This window comes from Monodelphis domestica, chromosome 5, assembly GCF_027887165.1.
Source record: "Monodelphis domestica isolate mMonDom1 chromosome 5, mMonDom1.pri, whole genome shotgun sequence".
Taxonomy (NCBI): domain Eukaryota; kingdom Metazoa; phylum Chordata; class Mammalia; order Didelphimorphia; family Didelphidae; genus Monodelphis; species Monodelphis domestica.
This window is the reverse complement of record NC_077231.1, coordinates 171949418-171976855: the sequence shown is the minus strand read 5'-3', so window position 1 is coordinate 171976855 and position 27438 is coordinate 171949418. Positions and strand designations below refer to the sequence as shown.

The window sequence follows — 27438 nt, the reverse complement described above, 5'->3', positions numbered from 1 at the left end:
TATGTAGGATTGAAGCTCACAAGAGCCCATCTCTGAGTCTCTCTTGCCTTATGTGAAAAATACAGCACTAGATGCCCTCTACCATGTCTTCTTTGATCCTATGACTTAAGTCCTCTAAGATGCCTTCTAGCTCTGAACCCATGACTAGATCATTTTAATGTTCTAATATTCCTAGTAACTCCTCACTTGAAGTGCCATCTCCCTAAAACTAGGATTTATCTCTAAGTTGGGCACCAGTATTTTCTATCGGTGAGTTCAAAGTTGTCTTTAAAAAGCTTAAGAAACCAGGCCTTGAAGAGGGGCTTAGAGTAGTTTCTACAAAAGCCTTTTGGAAAGTTAGGGAATATCTATTTCAAGTGGCTTGGGATACTAGATGCTGATATCATAAGCATTATATTTTGGTTTTAGTTTCCAAATCTCACTGAATCACAAGGAGCAGCGATGTCAGTAAATATTTACTGAATGACCAAAAACAGTGAATTTTTTTTTTAATTTCACATACCGTATTTAGGTCTCTGAAGCAAAACTGAGGGCAGATGAAGCAAAACAAAGTGCTCAGGCGGTTCTGTTGAAAACCAACGCCACCAAAGAAAAAGTGGACAAGAGCAATGAGGATCTAAGAAATCTGATCAAACAAATTCGAAACTTTCTGACTCGTAAGGAAAATGTTTTATTATCTCCTTATTTGCATTTTGATGTTAAATAGGAAATGGTCATCCCAGTCCTAGAATGATAAATCACAAAGAATAAAACCTCATGATTGGTCTATAAGACAAACCTAAACCTGAATTCACTAGAAAAAAATGAATTTCTGACAGATGAAAATAACATTTCTAATTGGAGAATGTTTCTTGGTTTTTTTTCTCATTCCTTTAAAATGTATAACTATCAGAAAGTTATTTAGCAGTAACATATAGATGTGAGCTCTCATGATGTCAGGGAACCAACTTCAAGTGGACTTCAAGTCTTGCCTCTGACTGGCTACTTGAGGTTAAGCCACTTAATGCCCCAGCTAATTCTCTAAGTCCCACAAATTGAAGAAATGCTGGCAGATATGTATTAGGAGAGGAAATATCTTCATGGGGAGTTTATTGTGCCAATGAAATCCAGCCCAGTCCAAAAAAATATACAGATGTACAAAGGCAAACCCACTAGTAGAGACAGCAAGCAGTATGTCTTACTTGAAGTAAAAGTGTGTTGTAACAGATAAAAAACTAAGTCAAAATAATGTCCTGTAGATTGATTCACTATTAGAACTCTTCTCTCAAGGTTTTTACTTTATCAGGGTCATTAGAATGTGGCAGACAAAAGAGGTCTGATATGTAAGTATAGCTCCAGATCTCAGTAGTGCCCGTCACCTAGTAGGTTCTTAACATTTATCACATGGGCTCTGAGTAAACAGCATTTGTCCTCAAAGGAGCCTCAGGATATTGTGGGGAGGCAATGGAGTCACAAGAGCTAGATTTGAATCTAGGTTACTGCCTTTGTGATCTTCACCTCTGTGGACTAAATTATTTTCAAGGTCTTTTCCCAGCTCTAAATTCTGACACTGAGGAAAAATGTCTTTAGATTTTGTCTTCTATGCCACAACCTTCTCTGGGTCAAATTTGTAGTGCCAGATGAAATTTCTAATATATTAGTTAGATCACTCTTGGCTACTGATTCAATCCAAAATCACATACTTATACAGGGCCATTTGTAAGACACTGCAATCATGTTGGGGGCGGGGGGGAGCACCAAGAAAAATGGAAAACAATCCTTGACTTTAAGGGATTTGTATTTTGCAAAGGGTACAGTATTTTTCAGGTTCTCCTCCTTTCTTGCTAATTCAATTATTCAGGGTCCGTTCTTTTGGATTCTTTGTTCTTAAAAGAATTTATAATCAATAAAGCCCTTATTCATGCTTCAAACGCCCTAACATGCCACCCTACAGGATCTTAATCTTACTCAATCTACCTACAGACAAAAGGCTTCAATAAAATATACACATACATTTTTGTCTTTATATCACATGGATTTTATTAGGGGGTGGCAGGGACCCCCTTTCTACTCTTCTAAGTCTGTTGAAGCCTTACCTTGTAAAAAGTTAAGCAAAAACATACTTCCCTCAGTGCTATGATCTAGTAGTCCCCACTCTGCCATTAGGAGGGAGGCATGCTTCCTAATCTTCTCCAGGACATTCACTGGTATTTCTTTTACTCAGAATTTGACTATCACTGTAGTATTCTGCATATTCTACTAATTTCACTCTGAATTCCTTATATTTACTTCTAGCTATACCATAAAATACCAACTCTAATATTAGAACTAGAAGAAATATGCAATTCCCTAGTGAGCTGGGCCTAGAACCTGGACCTCCACTCTCAGGTTAATGTTCTTCCCTTGATCTTTAAGGCCCTCCACTATTTGGTCTCCACTTGGTTTTCCATTATCCTTTGGGGTGAGGAGGTGGAAAATATAAGAGACAGTCTAGGGATGAGTTAACAGTAACTCCAGACCATTCTTTATATTCTGCAAAGTACTTGTTAACCTATATGGGTGCAGGGAGTTTGACAAAATCAATTTGGGGAAGGTGTGAGGCATTCAGTCCAGGTGCCATGCTGCATTTACTGTATTTAGTAGAAATGAACAAGGTCATAGCTCCAGAAGTGGAAGGGCACAATCTCCTCATTTTAAAGATGAAGAAACTGAGGCCCAGAACAATAAAGTAACTTGCCTAGAGTCCCTGGGCAATGTGAAGCAGGATTGATTACCCAGTACTCTGTCCAGTATGCCACTTGGTCGTCCATCTTCTTGTAAGCTAGAGGTTCTGAATCTGGGGTCTATAGAACCCTTAAGAATTCCAAGGTTAGATTTCAGGGATCCATGAACTTGGATGGAAAAAATTAATTTTCACAGGTCTCTAACTGAAATTTGACATTTCCTAAAGTTATTTAAAAACATTCTGAAAAGAGGATACTAGCTCAAAAAAGTTAAATGCAATATTTAGAGTTGGCATTGGGCTCTGAGAAGTTAAATAACTTACCCAAGAGCCCATTTGTCAAGGTTGGATTTGAATCCATTTTCCTGACTTTGAGACTATACTAGGCCACATAGCTTCTCTGACTGCTATACAGTGCCAGGTAGTGCCACATTAGCCTGAATATATTGTGACATTTTCCCCCCAACATGTACCTTCGAAAGTTTGTGTTTGCACGATATTTGAGCACTTCCAGCTTGAAACCATGAGTTGTGTATTGTGCGCCTCAGCATATGTAAAAGCATGGCTACCTCCTGGGGCAGATGGAAAATGCCAGCCAAAGGCTCTTTGTTTCGATATTCTGTCAAATGTCACCATTAACACTAAAGGCACCAAATCAGTGTTGATTAAAACTACCGGAAATGAGAAAACTAGAATAACTGTGATGCTTATAGTCACCGCTGATGAGTGAAAACAGACTCATTTTAAGGCATAAAACATTACCTAAGTTAAAGTTACCGTCAGGAGTGATCTTTCGTGTGCAGGAAAAGGGACGGATGAATGAAGAACTTGTGTTAGATTGGTTGAATGTGGTCTGGGGTAGGTGTCCAGGTGCATTACTGCCTCAGAGAGGAATGCTCCTACTGGACAAGGGTCACCTGGCTGAAAATGTGAAGAGAATCGCTGACGTATGCCTGTTATTCCAGGAGGAGTGACGTCGCAAGTTTTAGATATAGTCATTAGTAAGCCATTCAAAGATCATTTGAGGAAAGAATGTAACGAATGGATGTTGGCTAGAAATCATGAATTTACTCCATCAGGAAAAATAAAGAAACCATCAGTCACTGTATTAGGGAACTGGATCAAAAACTCTTAGGACAAAAACTCCACCAGGACTATGTGCCTGGATTGAAAAAATTTATATCAAACAGTATGGATGGTAGTGAAGATGATGTTTTGGGGAAGAGGGTGAGAGAGAGGACTCAAATGATGTTTCCACTTTGAGATGAGGAAATAGAAGATTTAATATTGGAAGGTAGTTTCTCACAATAAAGGTAACACATTTAATAAAAGTGTTGGCATTAAAACTTCTTGTTTTCAGGACCTTGAAAAAACTTCTAATATAAAGTGCCTGCTTTATTCAGTAGTTAAGAGAAAGTTGTAATTTAAAAGGAGAAAAAATAGGTGTTTCTCTTTCTGAGTTACCCTTCAAATTACTTGGGATCGCACTATATATATACTGGGCCTAATACAGTAGTACATGTAGCCTCACATATACATGTACACACTACAGTGACTGAATGGAAAAACTAGGTGGCTCAGTTTTGAGAGCTAGGCCTGGAGCTGGGGGGGACCTTGGTTCATATGTGGCCTCAAACACTTCCTAGCTGTGTGACCCAGGACAAGTCACTTAATCTCAATTGCTTAGCCCTTATGACTCTGCCTTGGAAAGGATACTTGGTATAGATTCTAAATAAGTGTAAGTTAAAAAAAAAATGAAGCTCATAGTTACATCCATTGCTGATCCATCTTTCCTTTTCATAGAAGACAGTGCTGATCTGGACAGCATTGAGGCTGTGGCTAATGAGGTCCTGAAAATGGAGATGCCAAGCACTCCACAGCAGCTGCAGAACCTAACTGAAGATATTCGGGAAAGAGTAGAAAGCCTTTCTCAAGTAGAAGTCATTCTACAGCAAAGTGCTGGTGACATTGCTAGAGCGGAAATGCTCTTGGATGAAGCTAAGAGAGCCAGGTAACCGGGGCTGTTATGACATTCAGTGGCAGTCAGAATCCCTGGCATCCATGCCAAGGTATACCAATGGCATTCCTAATAATTTCCAGATCTCCCCTCACCCACAAAATAACTTTCAGACTATTGTTGAAAACTTTTCATTTGTCTTGAGAGAAAAAAGAAAATACCCTATTTAACTATTTTTTGACTGACATATCAAATTTTTTTTGTTCTATCAGCAAAAGTGCAACAGACATTAAAGTCACCACAGACATGGTAAAGGAAGCCCTTGAAGAAGCTGAAAAGGCTCAGATTGCAGCAGAAAAGGCCATTAAGCAAGCCGATGAAGACATCCAAGGAACTCAAAATCTACTGACTTCAGTAAGAGATTCTGATTATTGGAGTTTCTATTGAAGGGATTACTCATCCCATAAAGCATGAGTTTTGAGTAGCAGATATGAATTTCAGGAGGCATTTTTTAATGCCTAAAAAAGAAATAAGCCATTTAACTTGAAGCCATCAATACAAAATCATGTTAATCTGACAAGGTCTTCAGTGACTCTGGCACTGATCTGACTTTTCAAAAGAAACCAAAAAGGGTAATAATTAGGCTGGCCTAGCCCCCTTTGTCTTAGGAAAAATTTTTGAGGCAAGTTCAAGAATAGGAAAGTTCATACTTTAAGAACTAATTTTTTTAAAAAGTAGGATATGCAATGCAGTGATACACCAAGGTACTAAAAGTACAACCTCTCACAGGTAAAAACAGTATCCTCAAGTCACTTAAATGAGTAGTGGAAAGCAAAACAGCTCTCCAAAGTTCCCAGCTCCCATCCTTGATAGACAAAATGTCTGGCCAGTGAAGTGCTTCTGTAAAAAGAAATTGCACCTGTCATAAAACAGAAAATGAATGTATATTTAACTAAGCATGATACTTAGAAACTAAGAATGTACTTTGATAATTATGCTAGTATTAAAATTCCCTTAGTGAGGCAATTTTCACACAAGCTTATTAGCCCTTTAGTTTTGCAAAGTACATTCCAGAAGTGATGAATACCAGCATGAATCCACTTAATTGGGCTGTCTTATGAAGCAGTTCTGTTGAGAACCTTTTCCCCCTTCAGTTTTAGAAGAGGATGTTTATTAAAATACTGTGTGCCTTAGACTAGACAGTCTATCACCTAATGGTCCTCATCTACAGAGGCTTTATCTCCCTACACTCAACTCAAGCTTTCTGAGACTAGAACCTGCTAGTGTATTTCACTCTGATAGAATAGCCTTTAAGAACCTAGGGTCATTTCCATGGTGTTTTAAGTTTTAAGAGGAACAGGAGCAGAGAACATGGAAACTGTAGCTACATGTCTTCAAGAGTTCATCTTCAAGTCAATAAGAGGCTTACAATCTGGAAGGCACTACTTTCATCTCTGCCAAATAGCTTTACATCTAATTTCATTAAAAATCTCCAGACTTTTATATTGGCCTTTCATAACTTATAATTTAACAATCATAAAAATCTTCCTTATAAGATTCTCTTCTGCCTACCAATTCTGCCCTTAATGGAAGTGAATAGCTCTCATTATCAGCTATACTGTATACTTCCTTCCCATAGTTGTTTCTATCCCAAGGTTCTGCCATCAGGAAGAAAACTGGTCTTTACTTCTTTTGGTCAGAGAGAACAATTTAAATATTTAGAAAATCAAACTTGTCATGTTAGTTGAATCAGATATAATGTACTCTCCTTAGAGATGGAATTTAATCTTCTATTTTCAAACAATTTGTTAGGAGGCATGAATTGTTCTATTAGTTATAAAGGCCCAGGTAGTTTTGTAATAAAGCTCTGGACAAAGAATTCAAAGAACTAGGTTCAGGAAAGTTACAACTTCTCTAAGCCTTGGCTTTCTATCTCATATGGTTACCAGGCCCAATGATTTGTAACTGGTAAAGCACTAGAAAATATAATCTGTATCCAAATGAAAGTAATGATACCGAGATCCCAGCAGAAAAATTTTACGTATTCTCTAGGGAAATGTAGTGGAACATGTCTAGAAGAAATTTAATTTATAATCTCTTGGTGCCTAATCAACTTGAGAAACCTCTAAGTTATGGATGCTGATCTGCAGTAGAGGTAGAATGGGAACCTTACTGTGGGATATCCTATACAAAAAAGTGTTATATAGCAAGCTTGATAGTTAAGTGCAACTGTGAGATAAACAGAATGTTACTACTGAGAGGCAATATGCTATGCATACTATTCAATTTGTAAAACTAAATACATTAGAGCAATAACTTTAGCCAGATAATGTGAAGTTTTATATCATAACCATGCTTGGCAAAATTCTCATATTTAAAAATTTCATGCATATGAATAATACTGACGATATTCTTTCATTTCAATAAATGACTGGAGGTTCTCTTAAGGAGTCACATGTAGTCTATGTAGTTACATTTCAAAAATGACTCCCGGCCCCTCAGTAAAATGAATGATGCAAGCCTAATTATATAAGAGATTATGCTGATGAAATTTATTAATATTTTATCATTAGATTGAGTCTGAAACGGCAGCATCTGAAGAAACCTTGTATAATGCCTCTCAGCGCATAAGTGAGCTAGAGAGGAATGTGGAAGAACTAAAGCGGAAAGCTGCCCAGAATGCTGGAGAAGCGGAATATATTGGGCAAGTTGTGGATACTGTAAAGCAAAGTGCAGATCATGTTAAGAAGGTAAGTGAAACTTTACAACTTAATAGCTTTGAAGACAAGGGAGTAGCCAAAGGGCAGCTGGGTAACACAGTGGATAAAAGTACAAAGCCTACAGTCAGGAAGACTGCGGATCATTTAACCCTGCTTGTCTAGTCCGTGCCCTTCTACCTTAAAATTGTTTCTAAGAAAATAAGGATTTTTTTTAAAAAGCAAACAAGGGAATAGCCATCACTCAACAATCCCTAACTAATAGAATGTGACTAAGTCTGTGACTCAAGTGTACTTAGCAAGTACTCAGAGTGAATCACTCTCTTCCTTAAGAAGGACAGAAAAGTAGTTAACTTATAAAAGTTACTAAAAAGCTTTCTAAAATATTTATTGTGAATTGTGAAGAACATTGATCACATGGCTACTAAAATTACTTGGGGAAGGGAAAAGGGAAAAACTAGTATACCAAAACTATGCATTGTTATATAAAATACCCTTCCTACTCGAGGTATGTTTTTAGAAGAACTGAGATCGGTGAAAGATTTAACAATGGAAAATAGAATCTTAATCTCATATTCAAAGATGAGAAGCTTTTCCCTAATATTTGAAGGCATAGTTATCAGTAAAAAGTCCCTAATTAAGGGGGAAATTAGGATAGAAAATAAATGTCTTTTCTAGTTGATTTGTTTTCATGAAAAAATATGTTCTATTAATGGTGTCACTGACACAGATTTAGGAACTTCACATTTTGGGGCTTCTCTACACCTTTTGGGGAAAATAACACTAAGGAAAAATGCACAATGCTATTTTGTAAAACAGATGTCTTCTCCATTGTACTTTGTTTCCTGCCAGGTGCTGGTATGTTAAATATCTCAAAAGTCTGCTCAAACAGTATTTACATTAGGTGGTGAGAAACAAAGCCGCTTAAAATTAAATTTCCATACAGTTAGCTATTGTTTGAAATTTCTCTCAAAGGGATAATTTGTAATTCAGACTCTCCTGTCAATGCCTATACCATGTGTCATCCTGCCTCTTTGAATGTAACTGTGCATCAATCTTTTCTTTGCCTTTCTACAAACACTGATACAACCTCAAGACAACTTTAAATTCAAATTATTTTGAGCCCTATTTCCGTGGAGGGTAATGCAAGCAAGCCCTTTCTGGTATTTGAAGGCCTACTTGTTAGTGAGAAGCCCAAAATATAAATTTAGCATTAAGCATGAGCATTTTTTTAATATGGAATTAATTTCAAATTAGAATTAGAGGCTTCCCATTTTGGGGCTTACACCTTTTGGAAAAAAATAACACTATATAAAATTTGAATTAAGGAAGCACAAAATGGTAATAAAGAAACAAGGGTTTTGACAAAGCCCCGAATAACTGTGACCTGTAAGGAATTTCTAAACTTGGGGACTTTCTGATCTTTTTAAGGTAACTAAAATTCAGAGAACAAATGACTTGTCTAATGTCTAAATCTAGCTAAGTCTGAATTACCACTCCATTATTTTTTTTCATTTCATAATATCACCATACACAGCATTTACACCAGTAACACCTGGGTAGTTGGCCAACTGTACTGAAAGCCATTTGATACGAAGTCAAAAAGAATGTAGAATTTAGTTCCACCCTGATCCCTTGCTACCCAAAACTTAATAATTTCATTATAAGCTGAATTGTCTTCTCTGGTTCTTACAGGATCTGGGGCTTAGAGCTTGTGTTGCTTATATGGCTTTGCAACTAACTACCATCTTGTGTCTAAATATGGTACTGCAGGTACTTGACAGTGAACTTAGTGGAAAGTATAAAAGAGTGGAAAATCTAATTGCCAAGAAAACTGAAGAATCAGTTGATGCCAGAAAGAAGGCAGAAATGCTTCAAAATGAAGCTAAAATGCTGCTTGCTCAAGCAAATAGTAAGCTGCAATTATTGAAGGGTAAGTCTTATTTCTAGAAAAATGATTATTTGAAACTTTGGAAAGGATAAAATTATTTTTCAAAAAGGTTCAGTTATGGTCTAAAGTCTGTTTCAAACAATTTTAGAAGAAGTTAAGTTTTTGAAGGCTTTTCAAAGATTAATACATCTAAGCCAACATTGATTTTTTTCACACCATTTAAGAACTTTTTTTTTCATTTCTGTAGATTTGGAGCAAAAATATGAGGACAATCAAAAATATCTAGAAGATAAAGCTCAAGAATTGGTAAAACTAGAAGAAGAAGTTCGTTTACTTCTACAGGATATAAGCCAAAAAGTTGCTGTATATAGCACTTGTTTGTAACACATGCAGAAACAACAGAAATGGCTGAGACCAAAGTATTAAATCAACTGTATTTTTAAAATGTAGCTAACAGATTGATGTTAAAAAGAAACAATGTCCACCTTTGCTTATTTAATTTTTTAAATTACCAAATTTTTTTAATGAAGTTACAAATAAAGTACAAATACGCTTTTTATATGGAGATGCATCCAGTTAGATTACTTTTACCAACCTGGGGTACCTTCCATTTAAACTGTTTTCTAAAATTTACTATAATCATGAACACTTCAAGTGATGAGGAATGTGGTTCCTTATTTCTTTGTTCTTACCTCAAATTTCAAAGGAAAATACAACTATGAATTTCTATGCTACAAAAAGAAGTCATACTGATCTTTCTGTTGTGGGTGGCAGGGTGCAAATGATAAAGTGAGTTTAAAAAATGTTTTAAAACAAGGTTACATTTGGGCTACATATATGGATCTCACAGATCAAAACTACCTCCTCATGCCGAGACACCTTAAATAAGGCAGTGGCATTGAGTTATGAAAGGTCCTGTCAGAAAGGGAAGTCTTCCTCTCCATTGCAATTGAGCAGAACCACTAAAAACAAATGTCCTGGATTTGGAGTAGAAGTTCCTGGGTTCAAAAATCCAGGCTTTTCCGAGTTTCTATCTGAACAGCCTTAGGCAGACCTATCTGTGCTTCCCAATTCATCATCTATAAAATGAAAGGACTTGGTCTAGATCAGTGATGTTAAACTCAACGTATTTCTATTTAACACATTGACTTAGAATACCAGAAACTAACATTACCTAGGGTGTATTATTATTTATTTTGTTACAAATTTCTCAATTTCATTTCATTTGGGCCCCAAGTTTGACTTTTTATCAAAGATGCCAACTCTCAAGTAACCAATTCATTCCACCCTCCCATGAGTATATCAAGTATATTCAATTTAAAATGATCTGGGGTTCAGATTTGATTTGATGGAGTTAGAGAGTCATGGACAATAACTAAATCTGAAATGAGGTTCCAATACTCTCAAGGGGCTATAACCTTGGAACATATGTAAGTGGAAAAGAAGTAAATCCTTAATAATTATGACATCTTACCATTGTGACCAAATAAAATAAAGAATGCCACAGGTCATCAACTCTCCTTAACTAAACAAGCTAAGTCACAGACCCACCCCGAGTATCTATATTTTAGGGACTACATGCAAATATCAGATCTTATAAACATTTTTATATTTCTTTAAAAATAGCATGTATGTATATTCATTCTGACTGCATTTAGTAAGAATTTCTGAACCACCACTACATGATTTTTTCCTTTAGGAATTACTAGATTTTTCTTGACTGAATAAATTCCTACTGAATCATCCTATAGTCAGGAATAATTTATAGTTACATAAGGTACAGACCTATTTCTCATTTAGTACTTGATCTATAAATGGTATGATTTAATAATGGATAATTTTAGGACTAACCCATTACAAGAGAAAAATGGTCATTCTGTTTTCATTAGAAAACATAATTATATATGCTTTTAAGAAATAATCATAATTCACAAAGCATTAGAAAAACACTTCATCTGCCTATAGATATGCTAGAGAATGAATGAAATAACTAAATAAGAAAAGAGAACAGGGAAGTTTATAATTTTGTGTGGCTTTCTCCAAAGCATTATCTACTTTCAGACTTGTTCATAGAACATATATATCCATTTATCTAAAAAAATGACCATTTGAATGAGTTGCCATTTTCCCAGAACAAAGTAAATACTGAAGATACAACCCTTAGCATAAACATTTTGATTTGAAAAGTGTTTTTAAAGACTGAACTAGAAAAGTCTATGTATGGCCTTATAAAAATTACAATCCAGAGATAATGTTAACCCATTTTAGTGAATAACATATGAACTGATTTTTATTATAGCTTCACCTCCATCTTCTACCCTAATAAGTGTCATCAATGAACTACTAAGTCCCCAAAACATTATAATAGACTATAGTATTGTCACCTGATTTTACTTAATACCTCACTTTTTTACACTGATGGAACTTGGAAATTCCACTTTTTTTCAAACATTTCTATTATCTCTGAATTGTAAAAATTCAATGGTTAAATAAAAATTAAGTGATTAACATATTTCCTATATTTACACTATTCTATTACACACATTTGAACTTTTTATTTATTTTAATTACTTGTTTCCAATATGAAAACCAAGTATAAGTTACTAGATCCACTATCTTTAAAATGCAACTAACTTCACATACTGTAGTCCAGCTACATCAATGCAAGTACATTCAACTTGACTGAATTGGAGGGAAGAAATAAGTGTTTCTAGGTTATATAATCTTTACCAAATTTGTAGTTACCTGCTATCCTTTAAGTTTTACTTCCGTAGTACTCAATGCACAGGAAATGAATGATTATTAAAAGTATTTAATATATAGCCGCTGGATCATTCTGCTTCGTCCAAACCTGTTTATTAAATATTCTCTCTCTGAACAAAAACATTACTCAATTCAGTCCTAAAGTCTCAGAGCTGTGAGCCTTCTGCATGAGAAGCCCTCCACAAAAATCTGCCAGGTATTTCAGAAGTATACACCAATGACATTTCATTTTAAAAGTTGATCGCTTTGCCAAAAGATGCAGCTAGGTTTGCTTCCCTGAAAGCTTCTGATACAGTCTGTAATGAAAAAAAAAATCATGAGTAAAATCAATATAAGGCAACTTGGAGGCAGGAAAAAGTTCTAGAAATAAATTCTATGTTGAAAATAAGTTACCGGATGGGCATGACAAACTCTTGCAACATCTTCACAGGATGCTCCATATTCCAAGGCAAGTGCAGCTTCATTAACCATTTCCCCGGCACCCTTTAAAGTAATAAACCATGCTGTAATTCTATTACTATGACAATAACACACAAATGTATAATATATATTAGCATGCTTTACTTTTTTGGGTTTTCTATTAATCCATGGGTAATCAATTTTTATTTAGTCTTTCTACCAATATTCTCTCTGAGCTGACAGAGAATTAAGTTTTCTAAGCTTTGGTACCTTTCCATCCTCATAACTAGATTTATTTTAAGCATCTTGATGGCGGGGCAGAAACCATATTTAAAACAAGTTTACAGTCACAAAAATAATCACAGAACATAGCTAATTAATAAGTTCAAAGAATTAGATTTTGAGCTGGAAGATCATTAAGTCCATCACCCTTCTACATAATCAGTTTATAAAGTTTATATTTTTATACTGTTTAAAAAAATTATACCTGATATAATCACATAAGTATAATCTTCCCAATCATGTTAAGTTGCCTATCTGAATGCTAAGTTATTTTATGCATACTGTAAAAAACCATAACTACTCAAACTCTTGGGGAAAAGTTCAGTATCAGTATTGTTTTCTTTAACCAAACAAAACACTGAGCCACATTATTTAAACTGACCATCTTTTCTTAAAAGTGACTTCCTGGGGGCAGCTGGGTAGCTCAGTGAGAGTCAGGCCTTGAGATGGGAGGTCCTGGGTTCAAATGTGACCTCAGACATTTCCCAGCTGTGTGACCCTGGGCAAGTCACTTGACCCTCATTGCCTAGCCCTTACCACTCTTCTGTCTTGGAACCATTCCAAGACAGAAGGTATGGGTTTAAAAAAAAATGACTTCCTTTGAATTATGGAAGGAACCTCAGCAGCCCAATGTTCATACAAAAAGTCTTTGTGTGTGTAGGTTGTTGAGGAAGAAAACCTATTCAGTTAAAGTACTGTATTTGAATTCTACCTGCAGGACCCCTGGGCACACATCTGTAAAATGAATTACGACCTCTTAGGTCACTTCCAGCTATGATCCTGTGAGGTATAATTTGATGTTTAGTTCTTGCACGTAGAGAATATGAAAAAGTGCAAAAGCAATGGAAACTGAGGCCAACCTTATGTTTTGCTTTGCATACTTATTCCTTCCCCCTCCCTCCTCCCACTTATGCTCTCACTAGTAGTTCCTAACAATTTTACTTTATTTTTTTTCAGAACAGTTTTTAAAGCCTATATACTTTCCCTGGCTTGTACTAACACATAAAAATACATAAAAACTTCAAAAACTCTTAGATCTTTGCTTAGCGAGGCAAATTCCAAAGAAAGTAAATTGTCATGGCATGTTTCTAAGATTCCTATAATCTTTCCCCCCAAACCTTCCCATCTGATGAATTTCCCTATTAGTGGGGATACCACATTCCTTCCTAGCCACCTGGGTTTATAACTTGGTATCATCAAGCTTACAACTTACACATGCTCATCCCATGAGGCTAATTTATTGCCAAGCCTTACTATTTCTACCTTCATAACAACTCATATACATCTTCTCTCCTGACATTGCCACAACCCTTACTGCACACCTGGATTATTGCAGCAATCTTCTTAGTATCAATTCCAAGACAGAAGGTAAGAGTTAAAAAAAAAAATCCTGAGACCAGTTGCCTTAAACTCAACCACATACATATATTAAGCTCCATTGCAAAAGTTAGTCATCCAAGAGTAAATTTCTACTCTTCACTCTTGCTCAGGCCCCATATCCAGTCATCTACCAAATCACGTCCTCAATATCAGTTTCTTTCTAATAAGAAAGAAACTAATGAGAGAAATCTCTTCCTGCTCACACCACAAAAACTGAAATGGTCTATTTGTTCTCCCTACATCCAACTGTTTTCCCACAAATCTATCCTATAAACAGTTGCCAAATTTATATTCCAAAATTTCGAAGTCACCTTACTCAGGAAACTTCAGTGGTCCCTTTTTGCAAATACAAATTTCTCTTTTGGAAATCAGGATCGAGTCTATCTTTTTAGGATGATTTTACATCATTTCCTTTCACATACTCTATGGCTGAATCAAACTGACCTTGGTAGCTGTATAAAACATTACATCTCCTACTCCTATGCCTTTTGAATAGGTTGTTCCCTGTACCTAAAATTTTTTCCTTCTTCACTGCAGCCTCTGGAACATCTACCTACCCTTTGTAAACCTTAAAATTTCACAGACTTATGAATGTTAAAAATTTTACTCCACATTGAGGAATCCTCCAAATTCCCTACTTGAAATAATTCCCTACCAGATAGTGAGAACTCTACTTGAATGTGAAAACTGCTTGCTATGGGAGTATCCCTACTCCACCCCTACTTAAGACTGCTTTAGGGCAGAAAACTCCTTGCTAAACAAAGAAAGTACTTGGATCCAGGCTTATGGTGGGGCAAGGAGTTCCTTGAGCCAGGCCTGTTTTTAGAATTGATACAATGAGATGCTAGGTACCTAAAAGGGTTGGGCAAGTTTTCTTGATGAGATTAGTTGACTCAGCTGTGTTTTCACTGGTTCAGACTTCCTGAGGAGATTAGTCCACACAGCAGCATTTTTTCTGGTTCAGACTTACAGAGATTAGTAGGAATTCAGATGGGCAGTCCTTTGGGAACCGTCTACAGTGATTGGTAGATGTAAGGACTTAGGGGAGGTGACATAGGAGAAAAACCCCTATATAAGAAAAAGCAGAATCTCTTGAAAAAAGGAAATCCTTTTGGAGGATCTCTGATGAGGACTGCTTGGGAAGAATCTCTTGAGAGAGGATCTGGAGAAGGGAAGCTCTTGGAGGACAATCTCTAAGGAGGTCTCGCTGGAGCTCCTTTAAGGGGACTCTGTCCCTCCCTTTGGAACAGTCTCTGGCTGGAAGGCTCTCTGGTGAAGTCAGCTGAGATGGAGCTGGCCTGGTGTCACTAGAATCCTTGTTTAGGCAGACCTTGTGGTGAGTGTTAAAAGACTGACTGACTGATCTCTCTCTCTTAAGACTCAGATCTAGGCCATGTTGGCTTAAGGCCCTTCATACTTATTTCCTTTTTCTCTCTTTTCTTTAATTCCACATTTGTATTAATTAAAATCTCTATAAAACCCAGTTGACTGGGGTATTTGAATAATTGGGAATATTTCCCTGGCGACCACCTTATATTTGATTTAAAAACCAAGACACTGTAGTGAAACATATTTTCTGCTGTCAAATTTACTCACCCTCTCTTATATCTATCACAATTTATATCTTCCACCATTTTAACTCACTACAGTTTAAGACATCAACCATTTTAAATCTAACACCTTCAATAGTCAATTCAAATGCTACCTTCTTTGAGGTCTTTTCCAATTTTCCCTATTAGTTCAACTTCTCAAAACTATACCTATATACACATAATTACAAACATATATATAGATGAATACTATATCTTGCATTTGTTTATCTGCTAACATCTATCTCCCCAATAAAATGTAAACTTGAAAGTGAGGATTATTTCAGGTAATACACCCAGTACAGAGTAGACATTAAAAATGTTTTTAAATTAACTGAAAAGTTAAACTGCAATGAGACTATACTTTGCAAACAGTTGGAATTAATCTGGTTTCACAATACTCACTGCTCCTAGAATATGTGCTCCCAATATTCTGTCTGTTGATTTCTGACCAAGGATCTTCACCATGCCATCTGTGTCAGCATTAGTCTTAGCTCTGCTATTAGCAGCAAAAGGAAACTTTCCAACTTTGTACTCAACACCCTATGAAAAACAGATACTGAATAAAGCATATATAAGCATTACAAACTTCATCCCATTTGGAGGAACAGTTACCATTTGGTTCAATATCCTGCTCACAAAGAACCTTTATTCAGATAGACTTAAAAGGAAAGAACTCTTAAATGGACAAATATGAGCATAAAAGTGGGTAAATGTGAATATGTACATAATCACAAAACATTAGACCTGGAGTGAATATGTCTACACTAAGATTTGGCAGATGAGAAACCACCCAGAAAATTAAAGTGACCAAGTTATGGTCACTTAGTAAGTAAACAGCCAAAGCAAGAACTTACTTCCTCCTGGCTCTACCCCTCACTCCCCCAGATTCTCCTTCACCCACTAGTTTTCTTTCCACTAAAGCTCTTCATTATGATGCTCAATGGGTAAACACAAGTACCAAATGCAATAAGTTAATTATAAATCTACTAATAATAACTTTTTACATGCTAGGAAAACTATTACAGGCCAAGCTTTAACAATTTTAATAAAATGACTCCAAGTGCTATAATGTTGGCAACTCATAAGGTCAATAACTACAGCTGCTGCTTTTAAATAGCTATCAAATTCAAGCATTATGAGTGATGTTAGTTTAGTTTACACATGTGGTCCAGAAAACCTAAGTTAAATTGTTATTACCTCTTCTTTTAATTGCTCCTCTGATTTACCAACCCATGCAACTTCAGGATGTGTATAGATCACTGAAGGCACACAATTATAGTCAATGTGTACAGCACCACCAGCCATCCCTTCAATGCAAATAATGCCTTCATCTTCTGCTTTGTGAGCTAACATGGGACCAGCAATTACATCTCCGATGGCATAGATACTATATCACAAAAGGACAAGAAAAACAGTATCCAGTGAAACTCTAAGCACAAAATATCTAAATAAAAACCTAAAAAGAAAACCACACTGATTTTTTTTAAATCAAAAGGTTAAAAGTTTCTAATTCCCAAATTTCATAAAACATAATTTTAGTTATTTTATGAACCAACATCCCAGAATTCTAAAGTTTTACATTTTTTTAAATTTTTATATAGTATATATTATAAATCTCATTTTCAAACTAGGGAGATTTGAAATAGAATTTTTAAAGTTTATGGAAAATGTTTACCACTATCTGACTTACTTTGGAATTTTGGTTTGGAATCTGGTATTGACTGGGATTCTACCTTTGGGATCTAGCTCAATTCCAAATTCTTCCAGTCCCAGATTTTTGGTGAAGGGTCGTCGGCCAATACAAACCAAGAGTAGATCACAAGTGATAATTTCAGCTTTTCCACCAGAAGCAGCTTCAATTCTAAGCAAAAGACAATAACAAAGTCCTAGTAAATACAAATCCAAATGTACTTGAAAGAAATGACAAGAAATGACAAACTAAAATTACTATCCCCAAAGATTAGCTTTTTAAATTCTATGACAACAAAGACCTGTCCAAGAATAAGCAAAGTTGCAACTAGTACTGGACAATTTCACCAGTGTGGAGTACGAGTAAAAATCTGCTTATAACTTCAGTCCTACAAAGCTGAGATTCAAAACGATTATAGTGACTTGCTCTTTAGTCACAGACACAGAGAAATGTCATAGGCAGGATATGAACCCAGATCTTCCCAAGTAGAAATTCCACATTCTATCTATTACACTACACTCTCGTTTTTTTCCCACATACATATTCTAATAATTGTGAGATGATACAAGATGAATTCTAGCTCAAAATTACTTCCAACATGTCTATCATTAAAATCTTCTGTGCAAACACACAAAATATAAACTTATTTTCCTTCCACTAAGTAACAAATTTCTAAATAAGATTAGGGACTTTGAGGTTTTAGTATTTCTAAAATATAATAAGAGGATGGCACTAGAGAAAAAATACCAGACTGAAGAGTATGTGAAATTGATCACCTCAATGGGGGAGGGACCCCAGGGGTGAATTTCCTGAGAGAAGACTCTGGATGGAGAGCAGTGAAAGTCTCTCAGTCTAGAGAAGTCAAAGAGGTGGAAAAAAAGACTTTCTTCTGAGGGTTACCCACTTTTCCTGCTGGTGACTAGAAATCTTTCCCCCCAACCCTTTCCAGTTGAAAGGACTTTCTGTAGAGAAACCTGAGCAGACTTTACCTCAGCTCCTGTTGCCCAGGGGTCAGCCTGGCTTTCTCTCAGGGGGCTCAGGCTGCCAAGGCCCGAGTTCCCCCAGACTCGAGGAGGGAGGACAAGGGTTTAGATAGAGACAGGGACCCCCTTTCCCCACTTTCCTTTTCCCATTCCTCCCTGCCTGTTATTCCTTTTGTATTACCTGAGTTAATATTAAAAGTTATCTGTTCCCCAAGCTGATTGTGAGTGAATGGGATCAAGGGGAGACTTTTTGGTCTGGAGTAGTGGAGGGAGGACAAAGGCGAATTGGGGAGAGCAGCTTTAGCTAAGGAGGGAAGACAGAAGCAGGAAAAATCTTCAAACCCCCTCTCCTCTCTCTGAGTCAACCTGTTACATCTGTTGTCTCGCCTGAACCCCACTTTGAGGAAAGGGGGGGGTTCTCCTCTCTTTCCCTCTCTCTATCATACCAAAAGTTCAAACCTCCCCACGGGGGTACATTCCTTCCTTCTTTTTATTTTTTTTAAACAAAAATGAACCATTCAAAGTAAATTACTTTTGAATTATTAGGTCCTAATGCAATTCTAGAACTATTTCAACCATTTAACTATTTCCTAATTTCATTTAATTTTCTCTTATTAAAAATCTAAAGCCTTGAGGACTGCATATCAAAATCTAAAAATATATAGAAATTTTGTTTTGCTATTAAAATACTAAGGAAAAAAATTCTTTTAGGAAATAAAATAATCTTTAGGTAGAGGTCAAATAAACAACAAAATGCCTTTAAAATCTGAACGTTTAACCAATATAAAAAGTTTTTCAAAAAAGCATAATACACATGAAAACAAATGCACCACACTTACGCTACATCAATCTTTCCATCTGGTTTCTTGGTAGCCCCAGTAACTTTAGTATTTAGTTTAAATTTAAATCCTTGTTTTTGAAGGATTCGCTGAAAATTTTTTGAAATTTCCATATCAATTCCCATGCCACCAACATGACCCAAGAACTCAACTGCTGTCACATCAGAACCAAGTCGTTGCCAAACTGAACCCTGCAAGTAACAAATCATGAATTTAAATATCAATTTAAAAAGCTACATTTTTCATTGGTAAAATAAATTAGATGATCGCATAATGTATTTAAAATAAAGAAGCCTAAGCAATCTTAATTTTAACATCTTTTTTGAGTCCATGCAACATTTCAGTTGATAATGTACTATGTAAATGAAATTATACTTGACAAACAGGCCTATAACAATATAGTATATTCATGTCCTCAATAAAAACTTTTCTAGAAAATATATACAACTTCATCTGAAAATCAGTTCCCACAGCTAATTGTGTTCAATTCTATTTTTTTAATTATGCTTTTTTTTAAAAAAAGGGAAGATTTCCCTTGAACACTTTAAATCAAATATAGTTATAATTGGCTATTATTGCTAGAAATTATATTTTAAAACAACTTTACCTAGAACCTGGAACAAATGAGCAAGAAATTATACATAAGATAAATAATTTTATAACATCATTAGAAAAACAAGAACAAATATTTTTGATATTAATTTTTAAAATTAAAAAATTCAATTCATAATAATTAAAATTCTATTTTAATTATTTTATTTATTATTATTATTTTAATAATAAAAATTCTATTTTTAACTTAAAAATATTTGCTTTATTTATGAAAATGCTTGTGACTTTAGAATGTGATCAAAGATGACTGCAACAGTAATATGAAAATCTCATTTCGTATAGATTTCAGTGCAAATTAAAAAAAAAAAAGATCAGTAGTAGAGTGTTTGTAATCTTAAAATACATGAAAACAAACCAGGACTCTTTTTTACTTCTTTAATAGTGAAAACACACATCCAGCCTATAAAAACCACCAGACCTTGCTTCATGTGCAGTATTTTATTTTAATATTCAAACTTGATCATCTAATTTATCATCATTTGCTAAGAGTTTAGGATTAGATGAAATTACATCAAACTCTGATTTTTAAGAATACTAAAGGGGCAGCTGGGTGGCTCTGTAGATTGAGAGCCAGGCCTAGAAATGGGATGGTCCTGGGTTCAAATTGGGCCTCAGTCAATTCCTAGCTATGTGGCCCTGGGCAAGTCACTTGAACCCCATTGCCTAGTCCTTACCACTCTTCTGCCCTGGAACCAACACACAGTATTGATTCAAGTATTGAATCAAGACGTAAGGTTAAGAGTTTTTAAATTAAAAAAAAAAAAAAGAATACTAAATTGAGACACAATTTAACATTCACATAAAATTTCCACAAGAAAAATGAAGATTATAAAAGACTTCGCTGCTCACTTACATTATAAAACTGGCACAGCATCAAGTAGTCAAAGATGACTTTCAACTATCTTATATTTTTTTGGAAGCCTCATTTTGCTAAAGACAGAGTTATCAGATAAATTCCTGTCATGACCTGTATTGACAATTACATTACTCAGAAGATAACTGAACCAAAGAGTCAATTGTGACACATTATTGGTAGAACTGTGAACTGATCCAGTTATTTTGGAAAGCAATCTGGAAATATGCCCACAGAGTTATAAAACTGTAGACTCTCAGATTCAGCAATACCACTGTTGAGTCATCAGGGATAAAGAAAAAAAACTCTGTGTTCTAAATATTTATAGCAGCTCTCTTTGTGGTGGCAAAGAATTGGAAATGGACAGAATGCCCATCAGTTGGATAATGGCTAAACAAGTTGTGGCATGTAATTATGATGGAACATTACTGAGCCATAAGAAATAATCAGGTTAATTTTTTTAAAACATGGAATGACCTACATGAAATTATGAAAAACAAAATGAGTAGAACAAAGAAAACTATATACAGCTATAGAATTAGTGTCTGAAAAATAAATTGTGAATATCTACCTCCAAAGAAAGAAAGGATAAACAGAAACACAAAAGGCATAAGAAAAGGGAGGCAAAGGGTAATTATCTATTGATCAGACCTGGTTCTCAAAAACAAGAAAGAACTGTCTGGGGATGTGAATGTGACAGGAAACTTGAGATCAAGTGGAACTCTGAGTGGAACACTTAGTCAAATATCTATCTAAATTATAATTTTAAGAAAGCATGTATTTTATATAAACCTATTCTATTACCTGCTAAAAGGATTTATATATCTTCAATAATCAAATAATATTTCTCTATAATACAACTATGTATATGAGATATTGCACTAATTACACATGAAGCCCTGGAAAACCACACCGTATCTATACTGACATCTAGAAGTATTCGGTCCACATCCTAACTATACATATATGATTGAAAAACAATGTCTAGTTACCACATGCAATTTGATGAGTAGTTCCTGAGTATGTAGGTGTGGGTATGGTTGTGGGGGGAAGGGAGGTATGCACAGGTATATTTCCCATTTCTCAGGTCCCCAAGAGGAAAAAACTACCCAATAAAAAGATCCCAAACTTAAAGAAGTGATCTTTTGTCACTATCTTAACAGTTAACCAAATATTCTTCCTGCGTCAATATATATTTATCAATCAGAAATCCAACAATCTAAGAAAGCTTAAAATTATAAATGACCCAAATGGAAATGCAAAGATATGGCTGGGTATAAGTATGATATAGGATGTTGCCAACTTATATGTCTACATATATATAAAAAATCATAAATAGGCATGTATATAAGATTAATGTCTGTGTATGCATAGTAAGAGTTAGAATAATAAGTTATCTAGTTCAACTCCCAAGCCAGATAAGGAATCCTCTTTATAATGGAATACAGATAATGGAATACAGAAATGTTGTGTGTACACATGTGCACATACATGCATGCATGCACAGACACACCCCACTTACCAGTTCCACACCTATTACTCCTGCACCAATGACAATCATCTTTTCTGGAACTTTTTTTAAGGATAAAGCACCTGTTGATGATACAATTGTATCTTCATCAATCTATAAAATCAAATGAAAAAGAGATGTTACACAATCTTTTGCTGTTCCTACAAATTGTAGATTTCACTTAATGCCTTTTCTGAAACCTCTAAATTCCCATGTCAAATTTTATTAAAATGTATTCAAAAAAGCTCATTTGAAAAGCTCATTTTTATCAGCTATCATGTTTAAAAACAAAATGGTAAGTTTAAGCTAAAAGCAAACCTAAGATTATTTTAATACTCTTCAATAATGGACCAAATTTGTTCAAAATCAAAATGACATAGATAACAATTTATGAAAACATTTTTAACAGAAGTCATCAATAATAGTTATAAACTATACCGTGATTCCAGGAAAGGGAGCAACTTCTGAACCTGTGGCTATGAGAATGTTCTTTGTATTGATAACCTGAGAGCTGCCATCAGATTTTGTTGCTGTAACCTGATTTTTGCCCGTTATCTTTCCAAATCCATCCACACGGGTAACCTTTGAGAAAAGATAACATTTTTATAAGGGTAAACTTAAAAATATATAAATTTGTACTTGCCCGTAGGAAAAAAACCCATGAAACAACAAAATAGCAGCTAGCATTTATATATATTTTTAAAATCTATAAAACATTTTTCATAATGATCTTATTTTATCCTCATACCAAATTTAGAATTTGGGTGATTTATGATACTCATTTTACAGACGGGGCAACAATAGCTTAAAGAAGTTAAGTGACTTGCCCAGGGTCACATAGCTGGCAAGTTATCTGAGGTGGTATCTGAAATGCTGGTCTTTCTGACTCCATATCCAGCACTCTACTATACTCAGCAAGTATAAAAATCTGAAGTGGCATTATTTCATTAAAGTAGCTTCATTAACCTTAATAAAAAGATTTCAGAGGAATCACTTTAAAGCTATATTAAATATTGCTCTAAAATGGACAATTATACTATTCCTTTTTCATATATGCAAAGTTTCAAATAAAACATATTACTCTTTATTCTCAATTCAGATCCCAGGTCTTCTCACCCTATGCCTGGAACTTGATAATAATAGATAACTAGATAAACTAGTTATCTTTCAAGATTCAGCTCAAATGACACCTCTTCTAGAAAGCATGCCCTAATTCCTTTCATCTGGATTTTCCCCCCTCAGATAGCATAACACATTTCATGTTTAAGTCTGTAACTCCTATATATTGTAAAGACTTTAAGAAGAGAAACAATGACTAAGAATATCTGTCCTAATACCTAATACAAAGTGGACATACACTAGACACTAAAAATGTTAAATGAGTTAAAACTGCCACATGTTTTTTATAAAAAGCCAAACTGTCAGCAAGAAATTATTTTATGTGAAATAAAACAGAAAAACTTCAATATAAAACAGACCTTATTTTGCTTAAATAAGTGAGCAATTCCACCAGTTAAAGCTTTCACTGCACCACGCTTTTGCTCCATCATCTTCTCTAAATTCAAGCGGATTTCTGAAACTGTAATTTGTTAAATGGATATTTAGACCATGAATCCTTACTCATCTTTAAAGATAAATATTAAGACATTACATTTTCTAAAACCACACTTCTACTTTTCAGACTTCTAGGATAAATGAGACTACAGAACATTTTTCAGCTATGCACCATATTACAACTACCTAGAAAATACTATGCATCAAGATAGACTTTTCAAATGTACAAGAAATCAAGCCATTTCCCAATTGACAAATGGTCAAAGGATATGAATAAACTAGTTTTCAGGGGAAGAAATCAAAACTATCAATAATCACATCAAAGTGTTCTAAATTCCTCCAGACTCAAGAAATGCAAATAAAAACAACTTTGAGGTACCACCTCACACCTAGCAGATTGGCCAATATGGCAGTAAAGGAATTGGAGGGGATGTGGCAAAATTGGAACACTAGAGTTGTGAATTGATCCAACCATTCGAGAAGACAATTTGGAATTATGGCAAAGGGCTTTAAAAGAATGCATACCCTTAAATCCAGCAATACTACTACTAGGTTTGTACCCCAAAGAAATAATAATGAAAAATGTTTGTACAAAAATATCCATAGCTGTACTCTGGTGGCAAAAAATTGGAAAGTGAGTGTCCCTCGACTGGGGAATGGCTGAACAAAAATTGTGGTATATGATGGTAATGGAATACTATTGTGCAATAAAGAACAATAAACTGCTTGATTTCCATGAGCTGGAAAGACTTCCACAAACTGATATGGAGGGAAATGAGCAGAACCAGGAAAACACTGTACACAGAAACTGAAACACTGTGGGATGATCATATGTAATCAACTTTGCTCCTAACAGCAATGCCAGAATCCAAGACAATCCTGAGGGACTTATGAGAAAGAATGCTATCCACATTGAGAGAAAGAACTGTGGGAATAGCAACACAGAAGGAAAACATCTGATGTCTCAATTGTTTATATGGGTATTGGATGTGGTATTTTGGTTTTTTAAAAGATTACTCTCTTACAAAAATGAACAATATGGAAATAGGTACATGTATAACCCAGTGGAATTGCTTATTGGCTCCAGGAGGGAGGGAAGAAAAAGGGGAGGGAAAGAACATGAATCATGTAACCATGGAAAAATACTCAAAAAATATATATCTTCCCATAAAAAAAAAAAAAGACTTTTAAAAACTTTCCAATCTCCCAAATTCTTTCCTCACTTTCTGGGTAATGAACAAATAAATATTTGAAATCTTTTAAAAATTACTTCATGTAAGTAGAAAAAAAATTTAAAAGGCAAGAAAAGTTCTAATAAACAGTAACATATGTAGTAGAAAAAAATTTTAAAAGGCAAGAAAAGTTCCAATACACAGTAACATATGTAGTAGTAAGCATGATGAACTAGGTTTTAATCACCCATCATTCATGTGAGACTTTGGAATCATTACATAAAAAGCATATAACATAATTACTTAAACCCAGAAGAAAATTTGGCTTTGTGGCATATGAGGAAACAGCACTGGATATGGAGTTTGAGGACTCCTGTGAACTAGCTCTCTCATTTACTAATTGTTTAACTTTATGCAACTCCATTCATCTCTTGGCCCTCAGTTCCTTCAACTATAAAATGAGGTTATAGGCTGGCGTCTTAAGATTCTTTCAATTCTAAATTCCTAAGTAACTTGCTCAAAGTCACATGCTGAGACACTGCAGTAAAGGTAGCTAGAGCACTGAACTTAAAAATCATAAAACCTAGGTTTGCATCCTGCCCTCAGACATTTTCTAACCATATAATAAATCACTTAACCTGTATTATTTTTTAGTAGTTTTAGTCATGACTCTTTTTTAGTCTGATTCTTTATGACCCCATTTGGGATTTTATTGACAAATATACAGAAGGGGTTTGCCATTTCCTTCTCCAGCTCATTTTACAAAAGAGGAAATGAAGGCAAACAGGGTGAAGTGACTTGCCTCAGGGTCATACAGCTAGTGTGTGATGCCAAATTTAAACTCAGATCTTCCTGACTCCACATTTGGCATTCTATCCACTGTCCTATACCACACAAATATCCAATCACTTAATCTATTGAGCCTCAAATCTCTCATCTCTAAAATGAAAGTAAGACTCAATGTAATTATACGCAAATCACTAAACCTCTCTGAGTCTGTTTCCTCTTCTATAAAATGGAGATAATACTTATACTATCTACCTCATAGGGTTACTCTATAAATCTTAAAAGTACCATATAAATGTAAATCTGATTGGTCATATTTATATTTAGGAAAAGAGTCAAGACCTAACTTGGTCTCTTGCCTCTGAGCTAAATGTGCTTTTTGTTATAGTATGTTTGTATTTAATCATGGTAATCACCTCAAAGTGAAATTTACTTTAATCTTTATATGTGTCCATTCCCATGGTTTGCCTAGATTATAGTCTCTTCTTTAGGAGGATTATTGTTACCAATAGACAGGTGGAGGCAAGATAGTACCGGGTTATTTGGTCTTTCTCTCTGTGACATACTTTTCCTACATAACAGTCTTTTCATCAATACCAGTTGGAGAAAAAATGAAGGCAAATACGTAGATAAAAATTGCTGAAAATGTCATTCCTCTATATAGTAAAACTAACCACAGCTCATCTTCATAGTCAAAGGCTTAGTTGAGGATCCTTGTTTTGTCTGTATTTTATCTTCTAGTTTTCAAGACCTAACCTGCTCTAACTCTTGCTTCAAGGGAAGCTGCAGATATACCAGAGATCTCAAAACCTAAGGCAAAAGACTCCACACTGACTCCATACAATTCTGACTCTATATTTGTCTGAATTGTCACCTTGCAGTAGTAACTCCCCATAGTGTTTGGTAACTTTACTATTCACATTCCTTCCAATTCCCTCAAGATTAAGACTTTAGGAACTAGTTTCAAAAAGGTTGAGAAATCCTGGGCTAAGTTTCTCTATTCCCCCATCTTCCTGTTCCTAATTTAATATTCCCTCTCACAAAGATCCTGATATCATCCAGACATTCCGGATCTGCTTCATGCTATAGAGCCAGCATAGAAAACAAAAGGATAAAGGATGGCAATCCAGGAATCTGAAGGTTATTTTTCTTTTCAAGCCAAAATTTCCCCATGTTTTCTTTAATTGTAACTTTTCCTATTATAGAAACACCTTCCAAAAAAAAAGTTGTCAAACTATGTGTACTTAGCAATACTTTTAACTACAAACTACATACTTACTTTCAATTCCTCTAGAGGCAAAATCTTTATGAGCCAAATGATAAAAATATGAGTTATTCAATAAAGCCTGAAAGGAAAAGGAAAAAACTCTCAAAAACATAGTACTTATAAACAAAAGTGAAAGCAGAAAGCATTTATGGATGTGTTTATCCATAACTATGCCTGGTACTCTATCATTAAGAGCTACTATTGATCATAGGGAAGGCATATGGTTCAGAAAAGGAGACGACTCGGAAAGAGAAGCTGGGTTCAATTGCTAATTCAAATTCATTCAGTACATTTTTATAAATACCTTGGAGAATACAAAGTAAGTAAAAGTATCGTTCTTGCCTTTAAAAAGGCTTACCAAAAACTCGAGGATGCAGGAAGACAGAACTAGTAGGGTTATGTTGATTAAATCATTTTGGAAAGGTTTGGAATCCTAACAAGGAAACTTATTAAATTTTTCATATTCAGTAACTCTGAGATTTCATTACTG

At 35.0% G+C, this 27438-nt stretch overlaps 2 protein-coding genes across 3 annotated transcripts in view; one reads left to right on the top strand and one right to left on the bottom strand.

Moving 5' to 3' along the window:
- LAMB1 (laminin subunit beta 1) overlaps positions 1-9831 on the top strand; it is a 92742-nt gene extending 82911 nt beyond the window's left edge. For both annotated transcript variants that reach the window (XM_001363804.5, XM_007504122.3), the window contains exons 29-34: positions 512-656; positions 4505-4712; positions 4931-5072; positions 7232-7408; positions 9149-9308; positions 9514-9831. In XM_001363804.5, the coding sequence (XP_001363841.2) occupies positions 512-656; positions 4505-4712; positions 4931-5072; positions 7232-7408; positions 9149-9308; positions 9514-9650 (969 nt within the window). In that variant the 3' untranslated portion in view covers positions 9651-9831. The remainder of the gene's footprint in view (positions 1-511; positions 657-4504; positions 4713-4930; positions 5073-7231; positions 7409-9148; positions 9309-9513) is intronic.
- A 2275-nt stretch (positions 9832-12106) lies between these two features.
- DLD (dihydrolipoamide dehydrogenase) overlaps positions 12107-27438 on the bottom strand; it is a 31968-nt gene continuing 16636 nt past the window's right edge. The window contains exons 5-14 of the mRNA XM_001362610.4: positions 26961-27027; positions 23648-23748; positions 22608-22751; positions 22182-22283; positions 19195-19385; positions 17373-17543; positions 16880-17069; positions 16085-16222; positions 12423-12512; positions 12107-12325 (exon numbers count right to left, since the gene is read on the bottom strand). Of these exons, the coding sequence (XP_001362647.1) occupies positions 12260-12325; positions 12423-12512; positions 16085-16222; positions 16880-17069; positions 17373-17543; positions 19195-19385; positions 22182-22283; positions 22608-22751; positions 23648-23748; positions 26961-27027 (1260 nt within the window). The 3' untranslated portion in view covers positions 12107-12259. The remainder of the gene's footprint in view (positions 12326-12422; positions 12513-16084; positions 16223-16879; positions 17070-17372; positions 17544-19194; positions 19386-22181; positions 22284-22607; positions 22752-23647; positions 23749-26960; positions 27028-27438) is intronic.